We start from the raw sequence: 22,581 nt of genomic DNA, 5'->3' as shown, positions 1-22,581 counted from the left end.
CGAAAAAATCCAGAAAAATGACGTAAAGGAGAAAAGAAAGAACACTTCGCTTCCATGTTATTCACATTTCAGAAAACATATGAAGAGAAATTCCATAAAATGGCCAAAAATGACAAGAAATACCCTTAAAAGTCCAAAAATTTACCAAAAAATTACCCCCAAAATGAAAAATATGACCTTAAACCTAAAAATGTCAAAAAATTACCTATAAAATTTACATTTTTGTAACCAGCAGCTCATATCCGAGATATATTTAAGAGCATCGCATAGGATACAAGAAAAAAAAAAAGATGACATGTCATCAAAATCCGGGCCCTCGTTATAACGCTTCTGACGCATGCTCGCAGTTCGAATATCGGCCAGAACACTGGCTCTCCTGGTTCTCGTGATTTCCTCAAGTCCCTACCAGTAGATGCTCGGGCAGTATCTCTGATTAGACGACAACGCCTACATCCACACTCTTTCCGTTTTGTTGTTCATTGCATCTCTTATCAGTCGATGCTGTATAATCTGATTCCGTGATGGGGGCGCAAAGGAAACCAAAAATAAATAAATCATTATCAACATCGTAATTGTTCTTTACCCATCTGGGCACTTAACTGTCATTTTCCCATATGCTCTGTCTGATTCGCGAACGAAGGCGCGTCTTCATCAGTTAGGTGACGTAGACTTATGCCATTGTTAGAAAATTGGTTGATTACGTTTTCATCGTACATTCATACGAGGTACGAAATTCGCGTACACAGAGCGCTACGCTATGTTCGCTGCGTACGCTGTGTACACTCTGCAACGCAGGTAACATAGGGAACATAGCGTACGGATGTCTGTGTGGCCAGTCACATTGGCAATAAAGGGAGATATTTTTCTGTTCGTATAGCAGACGTAGCGTACGTAGCGAACATAGCGTAGCGCTCTGTGTGTGGCCGAACCTTTACACAAGACTTTTTGCCTACGCAAGGTATGACGTACCGAGGGCCGTAGAGCAGGTGGGCTTCATTTTCTGCCAGCATTGGTGACGGAATAGAGGACAAGGCGAGGAGCCCACGCACGTACACACAATTTCTCCCGCTTTCTCCATTTATGCTAACCTTGCAAAATGGACTTCTTTTCATAATTATATCGTATTGGTCAAAAGAAGCGAGAAATAGAAATTAGATTATAGTGCTCCCAGAAAACTGCATTAAATTAATAGGAGGAATAGCGCTCCGAGAGGTAAGCAGTGATACAGCGGAAGACTGAAACAAAAAGGAAGCGGTCTAGGGCACGTACTGTCTTCGCTCACTCGGAAGCCGGGATCGTGGGCTTGAATCCCACGCTGTGTGCGTATATTCTATGTTTGTGTTGCTCTATGTGTAGGTAGAGGTCTTACGACGGCCTGATCACTCGTCCAGGTAGTCCTACCGACTGTGGGATTAAGAAACTGAAAAGCGGCCAAGCTCCAACAAAAGGACTGTAGAGACATAGATAAAGTGTATAAATAGTAATCCTACAAATAATCTGTAGTACGGGACCAAAATACTACAGTGGTCAGAGAGCTGCTTTTATATTTCGCAGTTACGGGGGAATCTACTCTTTTGCAGTAAAGTAAAAAGTAAAGTAAAGCTATCCCTGTACCAGGCCGTGAAGGCCCATAGGGTTGTGAGACGCTGATGGTCCCACATTATCTAGACAATCGGCTCAAAGATGGCGGTAAGGTTGTCAGCCTTACGCGCCGGCCGCGCGTATCATTAATGCTAGAGTAAGCTGAGTTGAAGCGGCCTCCGTAGTCTAGAGGTAACGTTCCCTCCTCATGACTCGCAGTACGCGGGTTCAAATACCCGGCGGAGGTTAAAAATTCAGGGAACAAGTCCTCCGGGAGGGACTTTAAGCCGTGGGTCCCGTGTCGTAGCTTTACGGCACGTAAAAGAACCTCATATCTCCAAAGGAGGTCACTGAGCCAAATTAACGAACGTTTCCCGCCCAACAGCAGTCACTAATACCTCCGGTAGATGGGGGGAAGCATTATAGATACCTCTCAGCTAAGTAGAGCCGGTCTCGCTGGCTGGGCGGGACTGATGGTAAGCACCAGTACCGGTAGGATATAGAGACTGGTAGAAATCATAGAGGGAAGGACAATGGACCAATACAGGTCTCAGTGCATGGGGAAACCCACCCTCTCCAATAACTAACTAACTAACTAACTAACTAAGCTGAGTTGAAACGTGCTCATAACACCGATGTTCGGCAGGTTTAATATACGGTCTTGTCATTGTGTCCATTACGTTTACTTCCGATAGCAGTGTAAACTGCAGTGTGTGGGGCAGCACAAGGAGGTTGGCTCAGCGGAGACGGAAGAGATTCTTAGTCAGAAACTGTTCAGCGGAAGTGGAATCTTGTCTTTAATTCCAAGAGTTCAGATTCATTGGTCCCACTGTACACTGTATTTTTCCATGTACGCAAGATGTTACAGACACATAGTTCTTTTCCGTTGAGTACAGTCAAGTATTACTTTCAGTATCCTGGGGCTGAGAACAGTTGTTGTTTTCTAAATTTCTATTCACATGTTTCTTCGTAGGCGCCTGAGAAAATACTAGGAATTGCGGAGAACATTTTTTTAAGCTCATACAGTCCTCACAGTTAGTGGACCGCGACCAACTCAGTTGTGCGTGCTGTTGAGAACGGTCAGACGTAAAAACGCGGACAGTCCACTCCTGTTCTTTTATGGAAACTTGGCCGAGCTCGCTCTTGCTAACGCGACGAGAGCGTTGGCGAAGTCTACTGCGGCGTTGTGTGATTTTGCTGACTGCTGCGTATCGGGGGGTCAGGCGAGGAAATTTTGACAAGCATACATACCAGCAAAGCACCACGCCATGAAGCGTATGTTGGAGTAGAAGTATAGCTCCACAATTCTCAACCGCGGCACCTGATGGATCTTCACGCTCCGGTCGCTCTACCCCAGGGGAAGGTTCTCCCAATTCAGTAGGAGGCTGAGTGTGTCCCCAGTGTGTGTCTGGCCGCTGTGGGGCTAGAGTAAAATGTTAACCTCTGCCCGGATGGAATCCCGTCTGCCCAGCCCGCAGCCCTTCGCTGTAACGACTTGGCTATCCCAGTTCCGAAACATACCGGTAGGCAAGTTATATACTGGATGTAGGAAGGTGCCAAACAAAAGGGAGAGTAGCGTGAAGTGGATGTCTGTGTGGTGTACTGAATCGCGGGGAAAATGTATCTCGCCAAATCTAAAGCCATTAGTAGATCTTACGTTGCCGATGTCTGAGCCTCTTGGCTTACTTTTCCCCCGACACCATCACTGATTTCTGCCTCGTAGACAATCCAGGTCGGAACCATATGGTCTTTGCTGGGCTCAGTAATATGTCTTCTTCCCAGCCGTTTCAGTACTCACATCCGTCATTTAGAGTCTCAGATATTCCGCTCAGTCTCCATTTGTCTGTCATTTTCTCATTTGGCTTTGATATACTACGGGTCATATATTGAAGGAATCTGTTATTTCCACCTCATAAATACGCACTGTTACTACATTGGATTTCATGGGGATGCCCAATGCATCAATATGGGATAACTTCCTGTATGATATTCTGTTTTCTGTTCTGAAATCGGCCACGAAGGAACGGAGGGGCAGGTACAGTTCGATTATAGGTTTCCGCGGAAGTAACAGGGGTCGAACCGTGGTTAGAATTTTGACAGCAAGAACGCAAATACAGGGCAAACGCCTCGTGCAGTGTGTTCAGTAGTCTTATGCTGGATGCAGGCTGAGGTTACGTGTTCGAATTCTGTCTAGGTCACGCTGTTTGTAAGCTGTCTCTCTCCCCCCCCCCGGTCAGATTTTGGCAGTCTTCGGTATGTTTGGGAACCGATCCCAGGATAATGCAGGCGCAAGTTCCAAGGGAACGTTGAAGAGGGTGAGGAGAGCATCGGAAAGAATGGGGTAGAAACTCCGTACAGTGTTGTGTTGCGTGTCCCAAGTTGTACACCGCGAGAATTTGTGTTGGCGCAGTAACAGTTATTATGTACAATGGAAGTTTTATCTTTTCACAGTTGGTATTCATGACAGCGGTTCTAATTAAGGTGGCTCCGTCACACCTGGACTTGTAATTCCAGTTTCTGACAGCAGAGAGCAGGAGGAAGGAGAGGTGAGGTCTTGCATCCAATTATCTTTGTACACTAACATGGAGTTACTCATGTATCATTGTGCAACAGCAACAAGCAAGTTCACTTTTCCCTCATCTCACCTCTGCTGAAGTACTTATTTTCAGAGGACCAGGTTGCATTAAATGGAAACTGTCTTCATCGAAAAGGTGATCTTGTCCTGTGAATACAGAGGGATGTTAAACGCAAAATTACATCGATAAAACGGAAACAAAAAATACGATTGTAACGGAAATTAGTAATAGTATTTGAGATGAGGTTTCCATGGTGGTGAGTATGAAGCTCTCTCTCTTCTGAAATGAGACGCCGTGTAGTTAACGTTGGTAGGTATAAACGTCTTGGGAGGAATTCGGTACCTTCGTCTTGTTCTCTGAATGTAAAACGGATTCGCTGTTGGATATGATGTGGAGCCAATTTCCATTCACTTCATGTTCTTAAACGTCATCCATCTCTTTTATTTGCCCTCCTAGTGGACTCTCCAGCAAAGCAACATGTTTGTCACGTGTTGGGTATGTCACGCGACAAATAACTTTATGTGGGTCTCGGATTTAGCGGATCTTTATTGGACACTCACACTTACACACCTTACAATTATCACCACTTGCAGTATCACTTGACTTCTAGCCCAATACTCCAATGCGACATCTCAACTGTCTCTGTCGGCGGCTGTCCCAAGATTGTCTCGTTCTCAATATTCTAATACTCCAGTACTCAATATGTCAGAGTCAGAGTTAGAGTCAGAGTCACATTGCGACTGACGGTCAGTCAGTCAGTCAGTCAGTCAGTCAGTCAGTAAGTCTTCGTGTCGAGCCCCATTTGGGGCTCATGACCAGATATTAATTATTATCGTTTGAAAGTTACGGTCTTGTTTCTGTGGGGCGCCTTCTCTGACGAGAGGACGGGTCTGTCTTTTGTATATGCTGCTGGCTCTTGCCAGCGCAGTCTTTCTAGGGTCCGAGTCCCTTGGGAGTTGCGACCATATTTTACTGTCTCAGAATTGAGACTTGAGAGAGAGAGAGAGAGGCACAGACACACTTACGGATCATCTTCAGAGGGAACATCAATAATTATTCGGAAACCACCATAAAGTGTTGAAAAAATTTAGCTTACCTGGACTTAAATATATTTAATAGACACGGACGAATAGAAATGGAAATATACAGAAAACCCACAACGACAGAAATAACAATAAAAAATAAATCATGCCACCCTAAAGAACGAAAATTGCCATCATATAAAATTGGATACACAGACTTACACTACCCCTTGAGGAAAGTGCTAAAAACAAAGAATTAAATACTATTATTAATATAACGCTAAATAATGGCTATAGAAAGGNAGAGAGAGAGAGACACACACACAGACACACTTACGGATCATCTTCAGAGGGAACATCAATAATTATTCGGAAACCACCATCACAATATGTGNTTTACTGTCTCAGAATTGAGACTTGAGAGAGAGAGAGAGAGGCACAGACACACTTACGGATCATCTTCAGAGGGAACATCAATAATTATTCGGAAACCACCATAAAGTGTTGAAAAAATTTAGCTTACCTGGACTTAAATATATTTAATAGACACGGACGAATAGAAATGGAAATATACAGAAAACCCACAACGACAGAAATAACAATAAAAAATAAATCATGCCACCCTAAAGAACGAAAATTGCCATCATATAAAATTGGATACACAGACTTACACTACCCCTTGAGGAAAGTGCTAAAAACAAAGAATTAAATACTATTATTAATATAACGCTAAATAATGGCTATAGAAAGGAAGACATTCAACATGCATTCAAATGTGTCGTAAGCTCTGCTTACGTAGGCGTTATGCGGACTGGATACCGGAAACCGTTTCTCACGGTTCCGTTACCGCTGTTCAGACAGTCCGTTGTTACGGGAACGCTCTTTATAGATTACACCGGTAACGTGTTTTGTCCCATCCGTTGTTACTCAACGACAGTTCGTTGCTACGATTTGTCGCTGCGGGAGTTCCACAATTTCCACGTATTCGTTGTCGTGAAAGTGTCCGTTCGGATTGTAGCGGTTGTCGCGGTGATGGACGTAAGGTAACGCGTCACAATATAATAAAATTTGTATTTATAACTCTGTATAGTTAGGGGTTCAGTTACCGGCAGAAGCAAGAAATTCCGCAGCGTCCAGACAGGTTCTCGGCCCACGCAGTCGGAGGTAAATCGGCTGAGGCGTAAAGTTGACCACTCACCTCCATCTAGTGTTGAGGTCAGAGATGATAGAGCTGTACCTCCACTGCCCCATGCGTTTTCATGGCGTGCTGCATAATTAATTAAACACAGGGATAATTTTACCTTCTTTTTTTTTTCGTGGCGTATTCTGTTACCTCGTATCAGATTAGGAGCGTGCGTTGAATGACACTGGTATTCCCATCTCAGAAATTCTCACAGCGCTAATGAAAGGGAACGAATAACTACGAATAATGATGTTTTCTTAAAGTGTTTTCCAAAAGATGTTTGGTTAACGTTTGTAATGTTGATGTTCATAATTGAATCATGAGAAGGATGTGAAAGGCAGGAAGCTTCAGCAAGTAAGGTTATTATCCTTGAATGATCACAGCCGATGGACCAACGAGATATGAGGTTACTGTTTCTAAAGCTTAGCATGTATCTCGCTTGAAGGAGTGTACATATGTGGCGGCTTCACGAAGGCCGGATTTGTTGACACGTAATGTATTAAACGGCCAGCTAATGATGGCCCCCGGCAGGCAAGGCGCTGTTCTGTTGTTAGGCTGCGGGACAGGGAGTGCGGGAAGGAAATAAAGTCGGCTTGCTGCCGCTCGAAGCACTCAATACTTTACCAGACCGTGTTCGCCTTGCAGCCTCGGGCAATCTTACATTGGTTGACTTTATAAACTGATAAAATAGAGCAGTCATTTGGTGGCGGTCGTCACCAGTAGGGTAGTCCTTGATTTCGAGCCGTGTTGGCACTCGTGGACATTCTTGTCAGTTTTTAGATTATTTCGAGACTGGGGCTTTTCTTCGACGAAGGGAGGGGTTGATCATTCGAGGCAGGTGCTACTTGTGCTGCCCCGTAACATGTAGCTGATGTGCTTGAGTAAACTATATATAGCTGCCCTTTTTTTGTTATTGCTAGTGGGGTGGGACTAAGTCCCTTGTACTGCGGCCACTTCTGGCCTGTTGTACCAGCCCCAGATGATAGGTGAGGGTGATTGTGGAGCAATTGGTGGAATGAAGATTGGCAGGAGAAACCAAGTACTCGGAGAAACCCTGCCTCAGCGCCACTTTGTCCACCACAAATCCCACTTGACCAGACCCGGGATCGAATCCGGGCCGCCGCGGTGGGAAGCCAGCGACTAACCGCTTGAGCTATGGCGCGGCCCTTATAGCTGCCCCTACTTTCCCCTCAACCCTCATATGACTTGAGTACCGAAGAATACAAACTTAGGCTCCCCCAAAATACTCGTAAATGTGTACTCCGTGTTCGGGCAGGTTACCATGCCCAAAGATGGCAGCCGTGGTTACCCAGATGTGGCTTCCGAGAACATATTCCGTATTATACCGTGAAAACGCCGATACAGATATTATATGTTGTAATATACCGAGAGTTATGTTGCGTCACGTTCAGAGTTCAAGGCAATTGTGTTTATTTTCTGTACGTTATCTCAGCCCCAACACACAAACTCAAGTAAATCCATTAGTCCAGTTCATCATGTTTCCTCGGAAACTTCCCATTAGCAAAACGAGCGCCTGTGGGCAGACATGGGCTACGTTAACAAGATCCTTCTCGTCCGATTTCCACGTGGAGGTTAGTTTAGATCTCTTCAGCCCGGGATAGCTCAGTCGGTATGTGACTGGGCTGGACCTCTTCCCGGCGGCTTATAACCTTGAAACGTGATTTAGTTGAATCATTCGGCTTTGAACCTATCTAAATAAGAGTGGAAGCGTACTCTTAGGCACTGAAAATGGAAGCAGCACGTTCCTTCGAAACGTATGTAAACGTCTAGCAGACTACACGGCGACAGTAATGCTTATACTTTACACATTTGTGAAATACATTTTTTTTTAGATTTAGTATCTCTGTTTCATTTTATTGCTCCTACATTTCATATATAAATATATTTGTAAGTTCACAGAATTACTGGGTTTTTGGACTTTTTCCATCGACCGTCATTCTAGAGAATAGAAGACACGAGGTTTCGAAAACTGGATCTGTTTCCGTCCTCAGGTGAAAGGGGGGGGGAAGACGTATTCAGTTGGGCCCTTTAGAAAGAGCTAATCTCAATCACGGGACAACCCCTGTCAGATTTACACAGCTATTTAATCTCTTCAGACCAGGCTAATTCGGGGGTGGGGGTGGAGAAAGCAAGAAAATATACAATAAAAATTGTGGTAAAGCACGCACTTGCGTGGAACTGCGTTATGACCCCCTTCATAGGCATGTTTTGCTAATTTTGATTTTTCTAAAAGACCCTGTTGAGGATTGTTCCTGTGTTCACGGATCCACACCGCTAGAGGTCTGCCTGTTTCGCCAGTATAGCACGTTATTCAACAGTAGAGACAGTACAGTATATATATAGTCTTACGTTTTCTTCTAATAAAAGTTAACGTTCATTACAGTGTACTGTATCAAGTTTCTATTGTCATTCATTAAATATACACACCATATTGCAAGAAATGCTTCAGATAAGGCACGTGGAGTATGGCGGACTGTTTATGAGATCTGACGAAGTTCGGGCTGAGCTTCACGCAAATGGACCGATGCACGCCAAAATGAAATTAGCTTGACGACTTATGGTGTAGTTCCCCGTTGAAAATTGCTTTGAAATTTATTAAGTGGAACAAGATGAAACTCACGCCTCAACATAGTGTCACCACCAACTCCGGTACAACCACACAAGCAACCCCAGCACCAACAAATCATACAGCCACCATCATGAACACCAGCGAACAGTACAGCCACCATCACGAACACCAGTAAATCGTGCAACCACCGTCACGAACACCAGTAAACCTCGCAGCCTCCATCACGAACACCAGTAAACTGTACAGCCACCACGAACACTAATCCATAAAGCCACCTCCACCACCACCAACACGAATAAACCATAACAGCCATCACCACACCATGCAACCACTACCACTACTACTACCACCACCACCGCCACTTCAACACCAATAAATCATTCAACCGCCACCACCACCAACTGTGTACAGTCACCAGCAACACCAGAGTTATAGTCACCACTACTGCCGCTGCAGCTTCCGCCAAACCAGCGTGTTTAACACCCATTACATTATAAAATATATGTTAAAGTTTTAAGTAATAACTATAATAATAGGAAAATACTAAGGGAGTTCCGTACATAATGCCTCTTATTAAAAAAAACTAAAAGAAATACAGAAATCATAATAACGCAGTTAAATAGAGTAAGATTTCAGCTACTTACAGCTATTTTTCCACATAATCACCACCATTCGTTATGCACTTTTGCCACCGATGAACAAGAGCCTGTATGCCGTTCCTGTAAAAGTCTGCGCCAGCACAGGCTAGCCACTTTCTNGCTTGTCGTGCACTTCATTTTCGCCACTGTTGAAACGCACTACCCACCGCCCCACTGTGCTGACATCCACTGTATTGTCTCCGTACACCTTTAGCAAGTGTCGATGGATGTCAATGGGTACAATTTGTTCGGCAGTGAGAAATTCAATAACACGTTTCTCTTTCATACGCACTTCTATGTCAGACGCCATTTTGGTAGACTGCTCTGCCGTCGCTATCTGTCGCACGACTACCAAACTAACAGTACACTGGCGGGAAGGTTCAACCTTTACTACAACACCACCAACATCCAGCTCAGACGATACATATTAACACAAAAAAATAGGAGGCATTATATACGGAACGCACCACGTATTATAGACTTGCCTAATCTATAATCAGTTCAGTATATATTTTAAGATATTGTAGTCTCGGAGATCTAAGGCATGTACTGTCTTCGCTCGCTTGGAAACCGGGATCGTGGGTTCGAATCCCACTCAGGGCATGGATGTTTAGTTTGTGTGTGTGCGTTTTTCTGTGTTTGTGTACAGGTAGAGGCCTTGCGACGAGCTGATCACCCGCCCAAGGAGTCCTACCGAATGTGTAAGATCTAGAAAAACCGAAGTGAACGGAGAAGTTCATGGAGGTAGGCCTAGGCCCACTGGGGCTGTAGTGCAAAAGGGGGGGGGATTCTTGGAGAAGGTTGTGTAAAACGGAACTGTTTGCAGTGGATCCGTTGTAACAAGCAGCGCAGTAACGTACTCTGACACATTTTAATATTTTAAACGCCTGATGATTGTCATATATAACCGAAACATGTTGTAGCATGTATTCTTAGTAGTAAAACTGACTTCATCGATAAACTCGTGTCTTCAGTTGTGTGTATTTATAAGCGAGCTTGTTGTGATAGCCAGACATAGTAGCTTACCAAGTAACTGGCAGAATTACAATTTCTGTGTTTTATTTATTTGCTGTTACCTCGAAACGCATTAAATGAAGACATAAAGAAGGAGCGGCATGTATCCGTCATTTTTATTAGGGGTCTGCTCTAAAAGTTAAGGGAATTTAATTTTCTTCTCTGTAGGCCAAAGATATAACTTGTTTTACATGAAGCTCAAATTGAATTTTGAACTTTATCTTTTTTGGAAATGGCTCGCCATAAAGAAATTGCGTCATTGCAAAATATGGGACTTTTTTTTAAGACACGTGAATGGCATGAATGTTTAAAGAAACAAAAGGAAGAATAATTTTTGCCTCTTGTATAATGGGGATAGCTTTGCAGCTTTTCAATCATAACTCCGGCCTTACGTGCCGGCCGCCCTTTACCCCCCAGGAATATTCCTGGTACTCATTTCTGTTAGATGCTCAGTCGACCCTAGGGCCATAGTGCGGCTGGAAGGATCAGGTAAATTGAAATAACCCACCTATTCGGGATTGGATCCCGCGACCTTCCGGTTTGTAGCAAAGTGCCTCACCAACTATGCTACCTCGTGCCCCCATATAATGAAGTGGAGATTATTTTTTAATTGTTACACTACAATATTTGCATCAGTAATAAATATACCAAGGATAATTATCTACATAAAATCTCGACGAAAGAATTTAGGAAGGACATACACTGAAGACACTGTATGACAAGTGAACGCTAGAATGCACCCTCGCTAGATTTTTGCTCATGTTTTTAAATTGTGTATATAATGTGCTTCGCTTGAGACGCAAAGTAATTGAAATAGAATATTTAAGATACATATTTAAATCGTAGCTGTTGGAACGTAAATATGAAATGCGCCCGTGTAGTAAGATACAATGCACAACATTCCTATGTAGTCGTTATCTCGGTTTGTACATAAGTCGATGGTTGGTTGGATAACTTGTTGCTGATCCTCGCAAGCACAGTCATTCTTGGCTTTAGGTGTCTTCGAGATCAGTGACGAAGATTTTTGTTCTCTTGTAGGTTTAGAAGTTGGGCCCCCTCTTCTGCGAAGGGAGGGGTCGGTGTTTTTGTGTAGGCGCTGCGTTTCTGGCTTCGTAGTTTCAGCGAATATGCTGAACTATAATTTTGCCTGTGGTTCTCTATGGGTGTGAAACGTTGTCTCTGACATTAAGGAAGAGATGTAGACTGAGGGTGTTTCATAACAGGGCGCTGAGGAGAATATTTGGGCCAAAGAGAGATGAAGTGACAGGAGGTTGGAAAAAACTGCATAATGAGGAGTTTCAAAACTTGTACTCTACTCTAAGTATAATTAGAGTGATCAAGTTAAGGAGGATGAGGTGGGCAGGACATGTAGCACGAATGGGGAAGAAGAGGAACGCATATAGGATATTGGTGGGAAAGCCAAAGGGAAAGAGACCACGAGGAAGACCAAGGTGTAGGTGGGCGGACAATATTAGAATGGATCTTAGAGAGATAGGATGGGATGGTATGGATTGGCTTGATCTGGCTCAGGATAGGGACCAGTGGAGGGCTATTATGAACAAGGAAATGAACCTTTGGGTTCCATAAAATACTGGGAAATTCTTAAGTAGCTGCAGAATTGGCGGCTTCTCAAGAAGGGCTCAGCTCCATGAGTAAGAAAGTTTCACCGTAACTGCTGAATTGCTACTGGCACAGCACAGTCAGGAAATGAGAGAAAGGAATTCACCAGTTTAAGCTGTAAATGTTCATTAGTAGGGCTTACGTGTAAAGGCGGGTTTTACTCTGGGGCAACTTAAAGCAACCTAGTTGCCCTCCTCGGGCGACTATGTTTGCCGCCCAATTTATCAAGCAGCATGCGGCCAGGAGCAACCGTTGCCGCATGCGACCGACCCCATTTACACCCAGAGCGACTGGTTGCTTCAATTTTTACGTCAGCTTGTGTAGAGATGTCACTGCAGACAGTTGCTGCTGCGGCTTATCTCATTTTGAGCAGGAGAACAAAACTTCAGAGAAGAGTGTGGTGCAGGAACAGGTCGTTCTGAGATTTTTAACCTTTTGTTTCGCTTCCTTCACCGAACATTCAAACTTCGTGGCTAATTCCTCCCATAGCTTCACCTTCTTCCGATTGTCTTCATAATTGGGATCCCGCAAATCCCACAGAATGATCTTTTCGCGGTATTCTTCTATAAGACACTTGGCTATATCCGAGTCCCAGCTCATCACGCCGCATGCGAATAGGCAACTGAACCCACTAGCGATGGATAGATAACCTTGCGGCCTGCAGCAACTAGAGGACGCGGCCCAAGCCGCATGCGATTGCGCTACGCACTACCCGCAAGTGAGCAACTTGCAGCATGCGATCGCGCCGCCTGCGGCGCGGTTGCCAATGGTTGTCTCAGTGTAAACCCACCTTAAGGCGTATACAATAGAAACTGTTCAGACTTACTGATGACTCAGTCATGTTTCAGTTATGAGAACTAAAAATGTAGTATTATTTTCCTGATTAAGAATTTAACAATTTTATTATTATTATTAAACATATCGTTACAGACCGCATCTTATTCGGTACTGATTCAGTCAACATTGACTCGATTTTTAGGAGGTAAGATAGTATACCGTTGCGTGTATTATTGTCAGGAGCAAGAGTTCAACGCCAATAGGTCTTTCTACGTCACAGCGTCGGTTTCATCGCAGCGTTCCCACGAGGTTTCGACCGCTTCATGTAATACAAGGCACGGTTGGCTGACAATGCCACAATGAAGTAAGACAGTTAGAATGGTGTATGATGCCTCCAGCGTCAAGTGCTGCAGATCTGTCGGCCACAGTGCAGGATCTGTACGGCTCAAGTATGGACAGTTTCCCAGTAACACAGAGATTAGCAACGTATGGCCCGAAGGCCGGATATATGTCACAGCGGGGCTTTGTCCATTCTGTGTTTACAGAAAACCTGTCGTTCGATGTGTGTTCAAGCAGACGGAGTGTGCTTGCGGCTGTCTCGCCTAATGCGAGATGAAAGCTCTGAGATTTACGCAGTTTCGGGTTACCGTAGCAAAATATTGTCGAGCATTAACACACTGCATGAAGTTAAGTTATACATACTCGTATGTAGTAGGTCACGAATGAGCTAGTAATTTTTTCTTTCCGTGTATCGTGACTTTCCTGTGATTGTTGAAATTTTGATGTAGATATGTGAAGTGTAGTACACTTTATAAAGGAGACGGTTTACAAATGACTGTATGTGTGTGATGTGCGTGGGAGATGGTATTAAACTTCGGCCTCGGCGTATCATTCGATAACATGTAGGACTGTAAAGGATTACGGGAGAAAGCAGAGTAAGTTCGTAGTTTCAAAAGTTGATAGGATTCCCCGTTGAATTCCCACCGAATGTTACATTAGTATTGTGACGTGTGTACCCATTGCTAGGCAACGACTCGGTAACACATTCCCGCGGAAGTAAACGCGCGCAACAATAGGAAGTTCAGTGACGTCGATCACCCATTCTGGTAATGTGGTAGTTTAATATTATCAGTGCTCAGGGTTTTTTAAAATACATTTTTCATTTTTTGAATAAAATTGAGCCCTACAACACGCGGGATCGCAGTTGATTAAGGCGCTATGCTAAATGCCAGAAAGTTGCGGGTTCGATTCCCGATGAGGTCATTCGATTTCTTTTTTAATTTACTTAATCCTTCTAGCCGCACTATTGCCCTGGGGTCGAGTCAGCTCACAGAAGTGAGTGCTAGGAATCTTCCTGGGGTTAAAGAGTGGCCGGTACGTAAGGCTGACAACCTCACCGCCATCTGTGAGCCGATTGTCTAGAAAATGTGGGAGCCTCGACGACCTTTTTCAGGGGCTTTACCTTACTATGAGCCGTACAATGGAAAACAAAACATGTTAAAATTTGGTTCGTTAAAAACGAATCTCTAACCGACGACGTTTCATGAAACTCTTTAAAGTCGATTAGTGATAGATGTCTCTACATGTACGACGTATGGTCTGAGACTTCTCAGCATTTTATAGAATTTAAACAAGAAATACCACTTCTGTTTTACGCTGTGGAAGATTCTGCACTGTTACCGCCGGCATAGTCAATCCCAGTTTACCTTGAAAACACTGCTTAGTATGTCAATCGATATGGTCAATAGGCATTTTGCCTCTTTGCGTTACATATTTTGGGCAGTTACTGGAACTGTTATGTTGTGAGTGGTAGCCTACTATAGTAGGGTCGCAGGAAGTGTTCGAGGATGAACGGAAGCACCAACTCACGACGCGTTCGTCGAGCAGATTGCTGTGATGCCGAGTTTATTTCCGTGGCATCATTCTGTGCTGATTCCCATTGTGAGCTGTCATATCGCAGGAAAGTTCGTACGTCCATCTCCCCTTGTTATTCCCACGAACTGCAACATCGGGAGCTGCGGCGTCACCCGGTTCGTACCACAAAATGGCCACGTGACCGGAAATTGTAAGATACCGAATTCGAACTTCACAAGGCACAAGGAAAGGCACTGAAGGATGACCAGTATGAAACTGCTGAAGCCACTAGATAACATCCAGTGGGAAAAGGTAAACAAATAAACGTTTCCCTTGTGCTTAATTAGTTAAGAACCACGCTATGAAGACGTGTGGGGAAGTGGAGATATAGCTCCACCGTTCTTGTCCTCTGTACTAGATAGAGGTGGGTGGTCAGATTCAGACTCCGGCCGCTTTTCCCCCAAGGAAAGTGCCTCCACTGATTGTATAGGAGGCTGAGTGGACCTAAAAGCCGGTCTGGTCGCTGTGGAGTAGAGTAAAATCTTTTGCCCTTGCCGGAAATCGAACCCCTGTAATCCGTTGCTATATTGACAGAACCATCCCGGTCTCAATTCCTGAGGATATGGCTGTTAAACTGGGTGTTCAGCAATGTACAGTACAAACAAATTTATACGGCGAATTTGGAGTCCCCGCGAAGCGAACTTATGGGTCAAGGGTCGGCCCGATTTCATGGGAGGAAGGTCCGACTCTCCTACGTGACTAAAAGTGTATGCGGCGTACATTTCCAGTCCCATAGGGGCGTGAGAGGTCGAGGCTCCCACATTTTCTAGACAACGGTTCACAGATGGCGGTAAGGTCAGCCTTACGCACTGGCCGCTCTTTACGCCCCAGGAAGATTCCTGGTACTCATTTATGTTAGAGGCCGAGTCGACCCCAGGGCCATAGTGCGGCTGGAAGGATTAGGTAAATTGAAAATATTCAGTGACCTCATCGGGAATCCAAGTCGCGATCTTCCGGCTTGTAGCATAGTACAACAACCAGCTACGCAACCGCGTGCCTCTGGTAGCAGACGGGGTCCCGATTTAAAGCCAGATCTTTAGACCAGTGGTTCTCAACCTGCGTGCCGCGATGTTTTGAGGAGAAATCATCATCATCATCATCATCATCATCATCATCATCATCATCATCATCATCATCATCATCATCATCATCAGTAATCTGTCAAGACGACAGGTCCACAGTCTCTTCCAAAACAATTCCTCCACTTAATGCGATCTAGAGCTTTCTCCTTCAAATGACAGTATCCTCTTCTGTCCCCAAGGTCATCCAGCATCTTCTTATGTCATCTTTTGAGGAGAAAATGGAAATATAAAATATGCATGAGTATAACTTTTAAAATTGATATTTGTAAGAAAACTTTACCGTCGTTCTGTTTTACGATAATTTTATGTTACTTAAAAAAATAGGCCAGTCGTCATGGCGACTGACTGTTTGGCCGGGATTCGATTATCAGTCGGAGTACAGCGTGCAGACCAACTCTGGGGCCCACCAAACCTCCCATCCAATGGGTACCGGGAGCTCTTTCCCAGGGTTAAAACTTGGGACAAGAATTTGATCACTCACCTCCATCTAGGGCGGAGGTAAAGAATGGTGGAACTATACCTCTACTCCACCATACTTCTTCGTGGTGTGATGCTTAATTAATTAAACACAGGGAAATCTTTGCTTTTAATATGTAGATTTTTATTATGATAAGTTTTAGTTTTGTTTTAATTCTAGTGCGACTTAAAACATATATAACCGAAGTGCGCAGGGAGCACCAGCAGGCTAGCAGCCGCTGTGATAGACAGGATTCCCAGAAACTGACTGTACGGTAAAGGTCGTGATAAAACCATACGGTCGGCCCGCATGATGGCACAGATATTGAATGACTTCTCACATCATCGTCCCAGATCCCTTAAACGCAGTTGTATGGAAATCAGCGCAAAGGAATCGAACAGACTGGTCGAAGCCACTGGAGCGTGAATATGGGTGTGAGTGGAGGGTTCGCAGTGGGCGCTACATATGGAGGCTTTAATAGGGATAACTTGGAATTACTTTTTGACGCTCTACCACATGAAGACGACGCTAACAGTAAGGCCGATAGTTCTAAAACGAAATTGTCAAGACACCATAGACGAGAGAGTCGATTATCAGTATACGAATATTATCGAAAACTTTGTGATGATGGTATATTAATATAATTGTCGACTTTTTGGACACCTATGGTCCTGTTTTTTTATTTAAAAACAACGTTTCGGACCTTGGATTCTGTCTCCGTCCTTGTTTCCGGAATGAGTAGACTTTTATCTAAGAATGGAGACAGAGTCCAGTCTCCGAAAAGTTGTTTTTAAATAAAAACAGGACAATGGATAATGTAAAAAAATCAGTAATTATACGAATCTTGTGTTGGACTTTGTTCATCGTCAAGGGCTTATTTAACATACACAGTTCTGGAAACTGGATCACTTTGGCCCTCTAGGAGAAGCTGGTCTCGATCAAAATATATTCCAGACAGTGGACATTGCCCAACATAATATTAGCATAGCGACTCGACATCGTTGCAGACCTTAGAGGATCAGTCGTTTGTCAAGTTGGCAGTGTTGTTAATTTCATTATCGAAAAGAAAAATGCTTAGAACGGATTCCTCGTTCTCATGAAGCCACGAATTAGATAATGTTTTTCCAAGAGGAACTTGGAACTGGCAGTCAGACAAGACTTACTTACGCAACATTGTACTTACTTACTTATGGAGCAGAGCTCTTCTTGAGGAGCCGCCAAATCTGCAGCTACTCAAGAATTTCGCAGTATTTTATGAAACCCAAAGGTTCATTACCGCGTTCACAAGAGCCCTCCACAGGTCCCTATCCTGAGCCAGATCAGTGCAATCCATACCATCTCATCCTGTCTCTCCAAGATTCATTTTAATATTGTTCACCCACGTACGCCTTGGTATTCCAAATGGTATCTTTCCTTCTGGCTTTCCGACCAATATCCTATATGCATTCCTCGTCTCCCCATTCGTGTTACATGCCCTGCGCACCTCATCCTCACTTAATATTTCAATTTTTAATTGTAATTTTAATATTAATACATTCGTTTATAAAAACATTACGTAAACATAAGAAACCTAAAAACTTGAACAAGCACTCCCGTTTTGTAAACACTGAAGGAGGACTGGCAGATAGAAGACGGGTATATACCTGACGATGGTTAATAAAGTCGAAACATGTAGTAATTAACACGTAACGTATAGTGAATATATGCAAACACTTGTGTCGACGAAGCAGTTATAAAATTTTCTAACACGGTACGACGCTACAGTGCGGCGTTTCTAAAGGTTAATCAGGCTTGCATTTTTGAGACCAAAGACAACTAGGCTGATCACTAATATGATGGGCTTACAAAGAAGATACGAGAAACTACGAAGACGGTTCAAAATATGCAGGATATATTTTCGCATAGTGGGGGGGGGTCCAGTTGGGTCCACTCGGCATGGCGGCTACTGATTGGCCTATTGTACCTGCCCTGGGTGATTATGATGATGGAGAACTTGGTGGAATGAACATTGGCAGGGAAAACCGAAGTACTCGGAGAAAACCTACCCCAGCGCTACTTTGTCCACCACAAATTCCACTTGACCAGACACGAGTTTGAACCCAGGCCGCCGCTGTGGGAAGCCAGTGACTAACCGCCTGAGCTTTGGCTCTTGCACCATACATGCTTAGTAATCAAAATACATATGACACACATAACCAGCAGGCCCAGCAGTATAACACACGCAGTCACAGGAGCAAGACACAACACAAAGCACAATACACACAAGAAAGTAGGAAGAATACTCCAATAGAAGAGAAGATAGGTGTGACTCGCTTATTGAGATACGACATAAGGATGACAAATCCTGAACAGTTTTAATATTTCTAATATTTAAAATGTATCAATATATATGACGAATATATATTTTAGTTATTTTAGAATAAAGACAACAGGGCATGCAATGAAGTAGTTCAACGTACATCAAAAAGCACCGGAAGATGGCACTTTTGTGCTGAAACATGTCGTGCAAGAGAGAAGAGTAAGGTGAATAAATGTATGCACTGTAAGACGGTCAGAATAAATCATGAACATAAATCAGTGCAACAGGACGCTAAAATATAACATTATCAAAATATAGATCATAAAATGGAGAATAACTGTGTATAGTCTGCAAAGATGATGTTTTCAAGACTAGTTTCTTAGCTTTCGTTCATTGTCTAGTTTGTTTATAAAAGAGACCACTTTTTTTTTTATAAATTTCTTTTGTTACCTTCATCAGGTGGACAGGGTAAGAAAATATTCATGTTCTTTGGGCTTCTACATAGAGCTGCTGTCATTCTGGACCAGAAGAACAGTCTTCAGCGTTGTCATACCATCGTCAGATAGTTTAAATATGGAAAAGAATGACCCATGAATATTAACAAAACTAGTACACGTATTTATATAAAGGGGTTAGGAAACTAAATGAACAGAGATATGACGAGTGGAGCAGTAGTGCCTTCGAGATGGCAGTCGACTTGAATAGCAGTGGGAGAGAACCCAGAAGCGCGATGTAAGCGTACTGCACAAACTACATTCATTTGTCAGTTAAAATGGTGGGACATTTCGAAATGGGAACACAGCAAACTTAGGACAAAAACAAGTATGGACATATTACATATTAGACAATTTAGCTTAAAACTAAGAATTAAGACGGAGAGGGCCGTTTTATAAAGTACACACAGACAGGATAACGAGGGAAAATTGTATTTGCTATTTCGATACGTTACAATTATATACGAATGAATGTGTATAAGGGGTGGGCCTTCTCGGCCCTTGCACCGCGATTTACAGTGATCTATTGTGCTTACAATTATATAGCAAGGACAGTCGTATATCGTGACGTGACGCCTGAAAGCCGTAATAGTGAAACCAGAACCAGACGTCCGTTGATAAGCAACGACTAAGTAAACACTAAGTTTCTGTCACAACGGCGAGTTGAAACACGTTTCCGCGGCAACGAATACGCTGGGATAAATCAAAGCGTTACCCAGAGATTGACACACGTTTCCATGGCAACGGCGAAAAACAGGAAGGCTAAGATATAGAATCCAGAATTAGAATTCGAGAGAGAGAGTTCAGTAGGACTGAGAAGGCACTAGTAAGCAGACGTTGAAGAATTCATTGCATGTGTTATAGTTACAGTAATCTTCAGAGTGTTATAATTTCTTGTACTTACGACTTGTGAGTATGTAGTAAATCGATTCACCAACCCAAACCCCGCCACAAGTCACTAATACACGTGACACTATACAATAATAATACCATATAGACATTTATGACATGTAAAGATTGTACCTTATGTTCAGAAAATTTAAGTACAACTTTTTAATATGGATAAATGACTAAGATAGGTGATAACAGCAGATGATAATATTATCTGGAATTTTATGTAAATAACTGAAATTTAAGCATAGGCCCTTTATGTATACTTAAATATTTTAAATTATTATTAATGCCATGATAACATAATATTTCGCTTATGTAACTTGTGACTTCATGTCTTTGGGATGTGATATGAACTTGTACAATTTTGGTAAGATAAAAATTGGCATATCGGGTCACTGAATAAATTGTAATAGTTCCTGTATAGCGTCAATATAACTCAGTTGTGTCTGATTGTATCAAATCACTTTATGATTAAAAAGAAGGGTTATAATTTCTGTATCATTATGAAATTAACATTTCTGATCCGAAACTACCTCTCATGCGACGAGTGGTTACTTACAGGAGAAAGTATGTCAATAAAAAGGGCCTCCGTGGTAGCACTGCGAGGAATGACAGGATTATTGGGCTAGTACTAATAGCAAGTTCTTCCGGACACAAACACGCACAGATTGGCTCAGCCTGACTCCGTCTAGCTGTTACCAGATTCTAGTTCTTGCCAGACTTCATGTTATTTGTCAGTACGTCCAGTGTACTATTGAGATAATGCATTGAAGATGACAGTGACTGGTTGTAGCCACGCTCCTTTCTGCTCGTAACCACTGAGGCTGTCTTGTCTGAATCGACGCTACAACCTTGTAAAGAAACGAAATAAATATTGATTGTATTGGTTTTCCCACACACAGTAGTTCCAGCACTAAGCAGTTATATGTCATTCATAACATAGAGCTGATCAGGAGGAAATTGCAGTAATGTGCAATTCTGTTTTGTGTTGACAGAGCCGCTGAGGGCCCGCCGCCATGAGGAGGGGGGCTCTGATTGGATCCTGGTGGGGCGTCGTGTGCTCACTCATCGTGGCTGTCCAGGGTGAGTAAAGTGACTCATTCGCAATTGACGCCTAAGTTTTGTTTCCTGCCGATATAATGTATTTACACCAGAAATAGCGTAAACTTAGGAAGGCTTGGGGTTTGTATCATAACGGGAAATAACCTATTTTTAGGGGTGCATTAATATCATTTTAAGGCACTTACAAAAGTAGCGATAAGTATATATATATGGTGGTTATTTGTTTCAGTAAAATGTGTTGTATGCGTGTTTGATTTGCACGGTGTAAGCCTAGATGCATAGGTCATAGTTTCACCAGCTCCCTTTCTTGCAAACATCGTGTTAAGTTTAGCTGTGTGGGTGTTCAGCGTTAAGCACATGTCCTGAAAGAGATATTCTGAGACAAATAATTTTACAATACAGTTCTCATATTCTGATTCTTTTTAAGGAAAGAGGTTATGTAGTCATATACGTGTATGTTCGGGAACTGCAGCGTATGCAGCATTCAGCTCTCATCATCTGGTCGTGCACGTGGCAGATTTGGAGGTAATTTATTCTTGAGAGGATTTACGGTCCTCCCGGTTTCGGTGTGCACGCATAATCTGAGGTCTCTTGAAGATTTTATTGTATGTTCGAAGCCGCTAGCTTCCATCGATAATTGCGTTTTTGTTTGTTGTACTGTGATGGTAGGGACCTTGCGATGGCCTAAGCGTTTTTGTTTGTTGTACTGTGATGGTAGGGACCTTGCGATGGCCTGAGAGTTTTTGTTTGTTGTACTGTGATGGGAGGGACCTTGCGATGGCCTAAGCGTTTTTGTTTGTTGTACTGTGATGGTAGGGACCTTGCGTTGGCCAGAGCGTCTTCCTTTGTTATTCTGTGATGTGATGATACAGACTTAATAATGGCCTAAGCAGTTTTCTCTGTTATACCATGTTGTTAGGGAGCCGGGATAGCGCATTTGTTATAGTGATTGGCTACGGGCTGGACGTCCGAGGGTTCGGAGTTCGAGTCCCGGTAGGGTCAAGAATGTTCTTCTCCTCTTCCAGTCAGACTCAGGGGCCCACGCAGCCTCCTATCCAATGGTACCGGGGGGCACTTTCCCCCGGTGGTAATGTAACCGCTCCACTGTCACTCACCAATTTAATAATTAGAATAACCGGTAATAAAAATTAAGTGCAGGTAACAAGTAATACCAAAGCCAGTGGGACATAGTCACATTCTTGTTTTCAGGAATGGACTTATTCCAAATCTTGATGTTACACAGGAAACACCCCCTGTGGCTTTTTCTGAGAAATTTTGTTTGTGAGTAGCACGGCGGCAAACTTTGAGAATTCGATCACTGACAGGTCCTGCACGTCGTAACTTAAAAGTAGGCGGTTTTGAAGCCCACGCCAAGCAG

General features: G+C 43.3%; 1 protein-coding gene across 2 annotated transcripts in view; it reads left to right on the top strand.

The window, feature by feature from the left end:
• Positions 1 to 22,581, top strand: part of LOC111870767 — a 153,238-nt gene that overhangs the window by 17,954 nt on the left and 112,703 nt on the right. For both annotated transcript variants that reach the window (XR_002843911.2, XM_023863290.2), the window contains exon 2: positions 21,137 to 21,224. Coding sequence is in view for 1 of the 2 variants with exons in the window: in XM_023863290.2 (XP_023719058.1) it covers positions 21,158 to 21,224 (67 nt within the window). In the remaining variant the exon portion in view is untranslated. The remainder of the gene's footprint in view (positions 1 to 21,136; positions 21,225 to 22,581) is intronic.

Source organism: Cryptotermes secundus, unplaced genomic scaffold, assembly GCF_002891405.2.
Source record: "Cryptotermes secundus unplaced genomic scaffold, Csec_1.0 scaffold307, whole genome shotgun sequence".
Classification (NCBI taxonomy): domain Eukaryota; kingdom Metazoa; phylum Arthropoda; class Insecta; order Blattodea; family Kalotermitidae; genus Cryptotermes; species Cryptotermes secundus.
The sequence above is the reverse complement of the archived record's forward strand: the minus strand, read 5'-3'. Positions and strand labels throughout refer to the sequence as shown.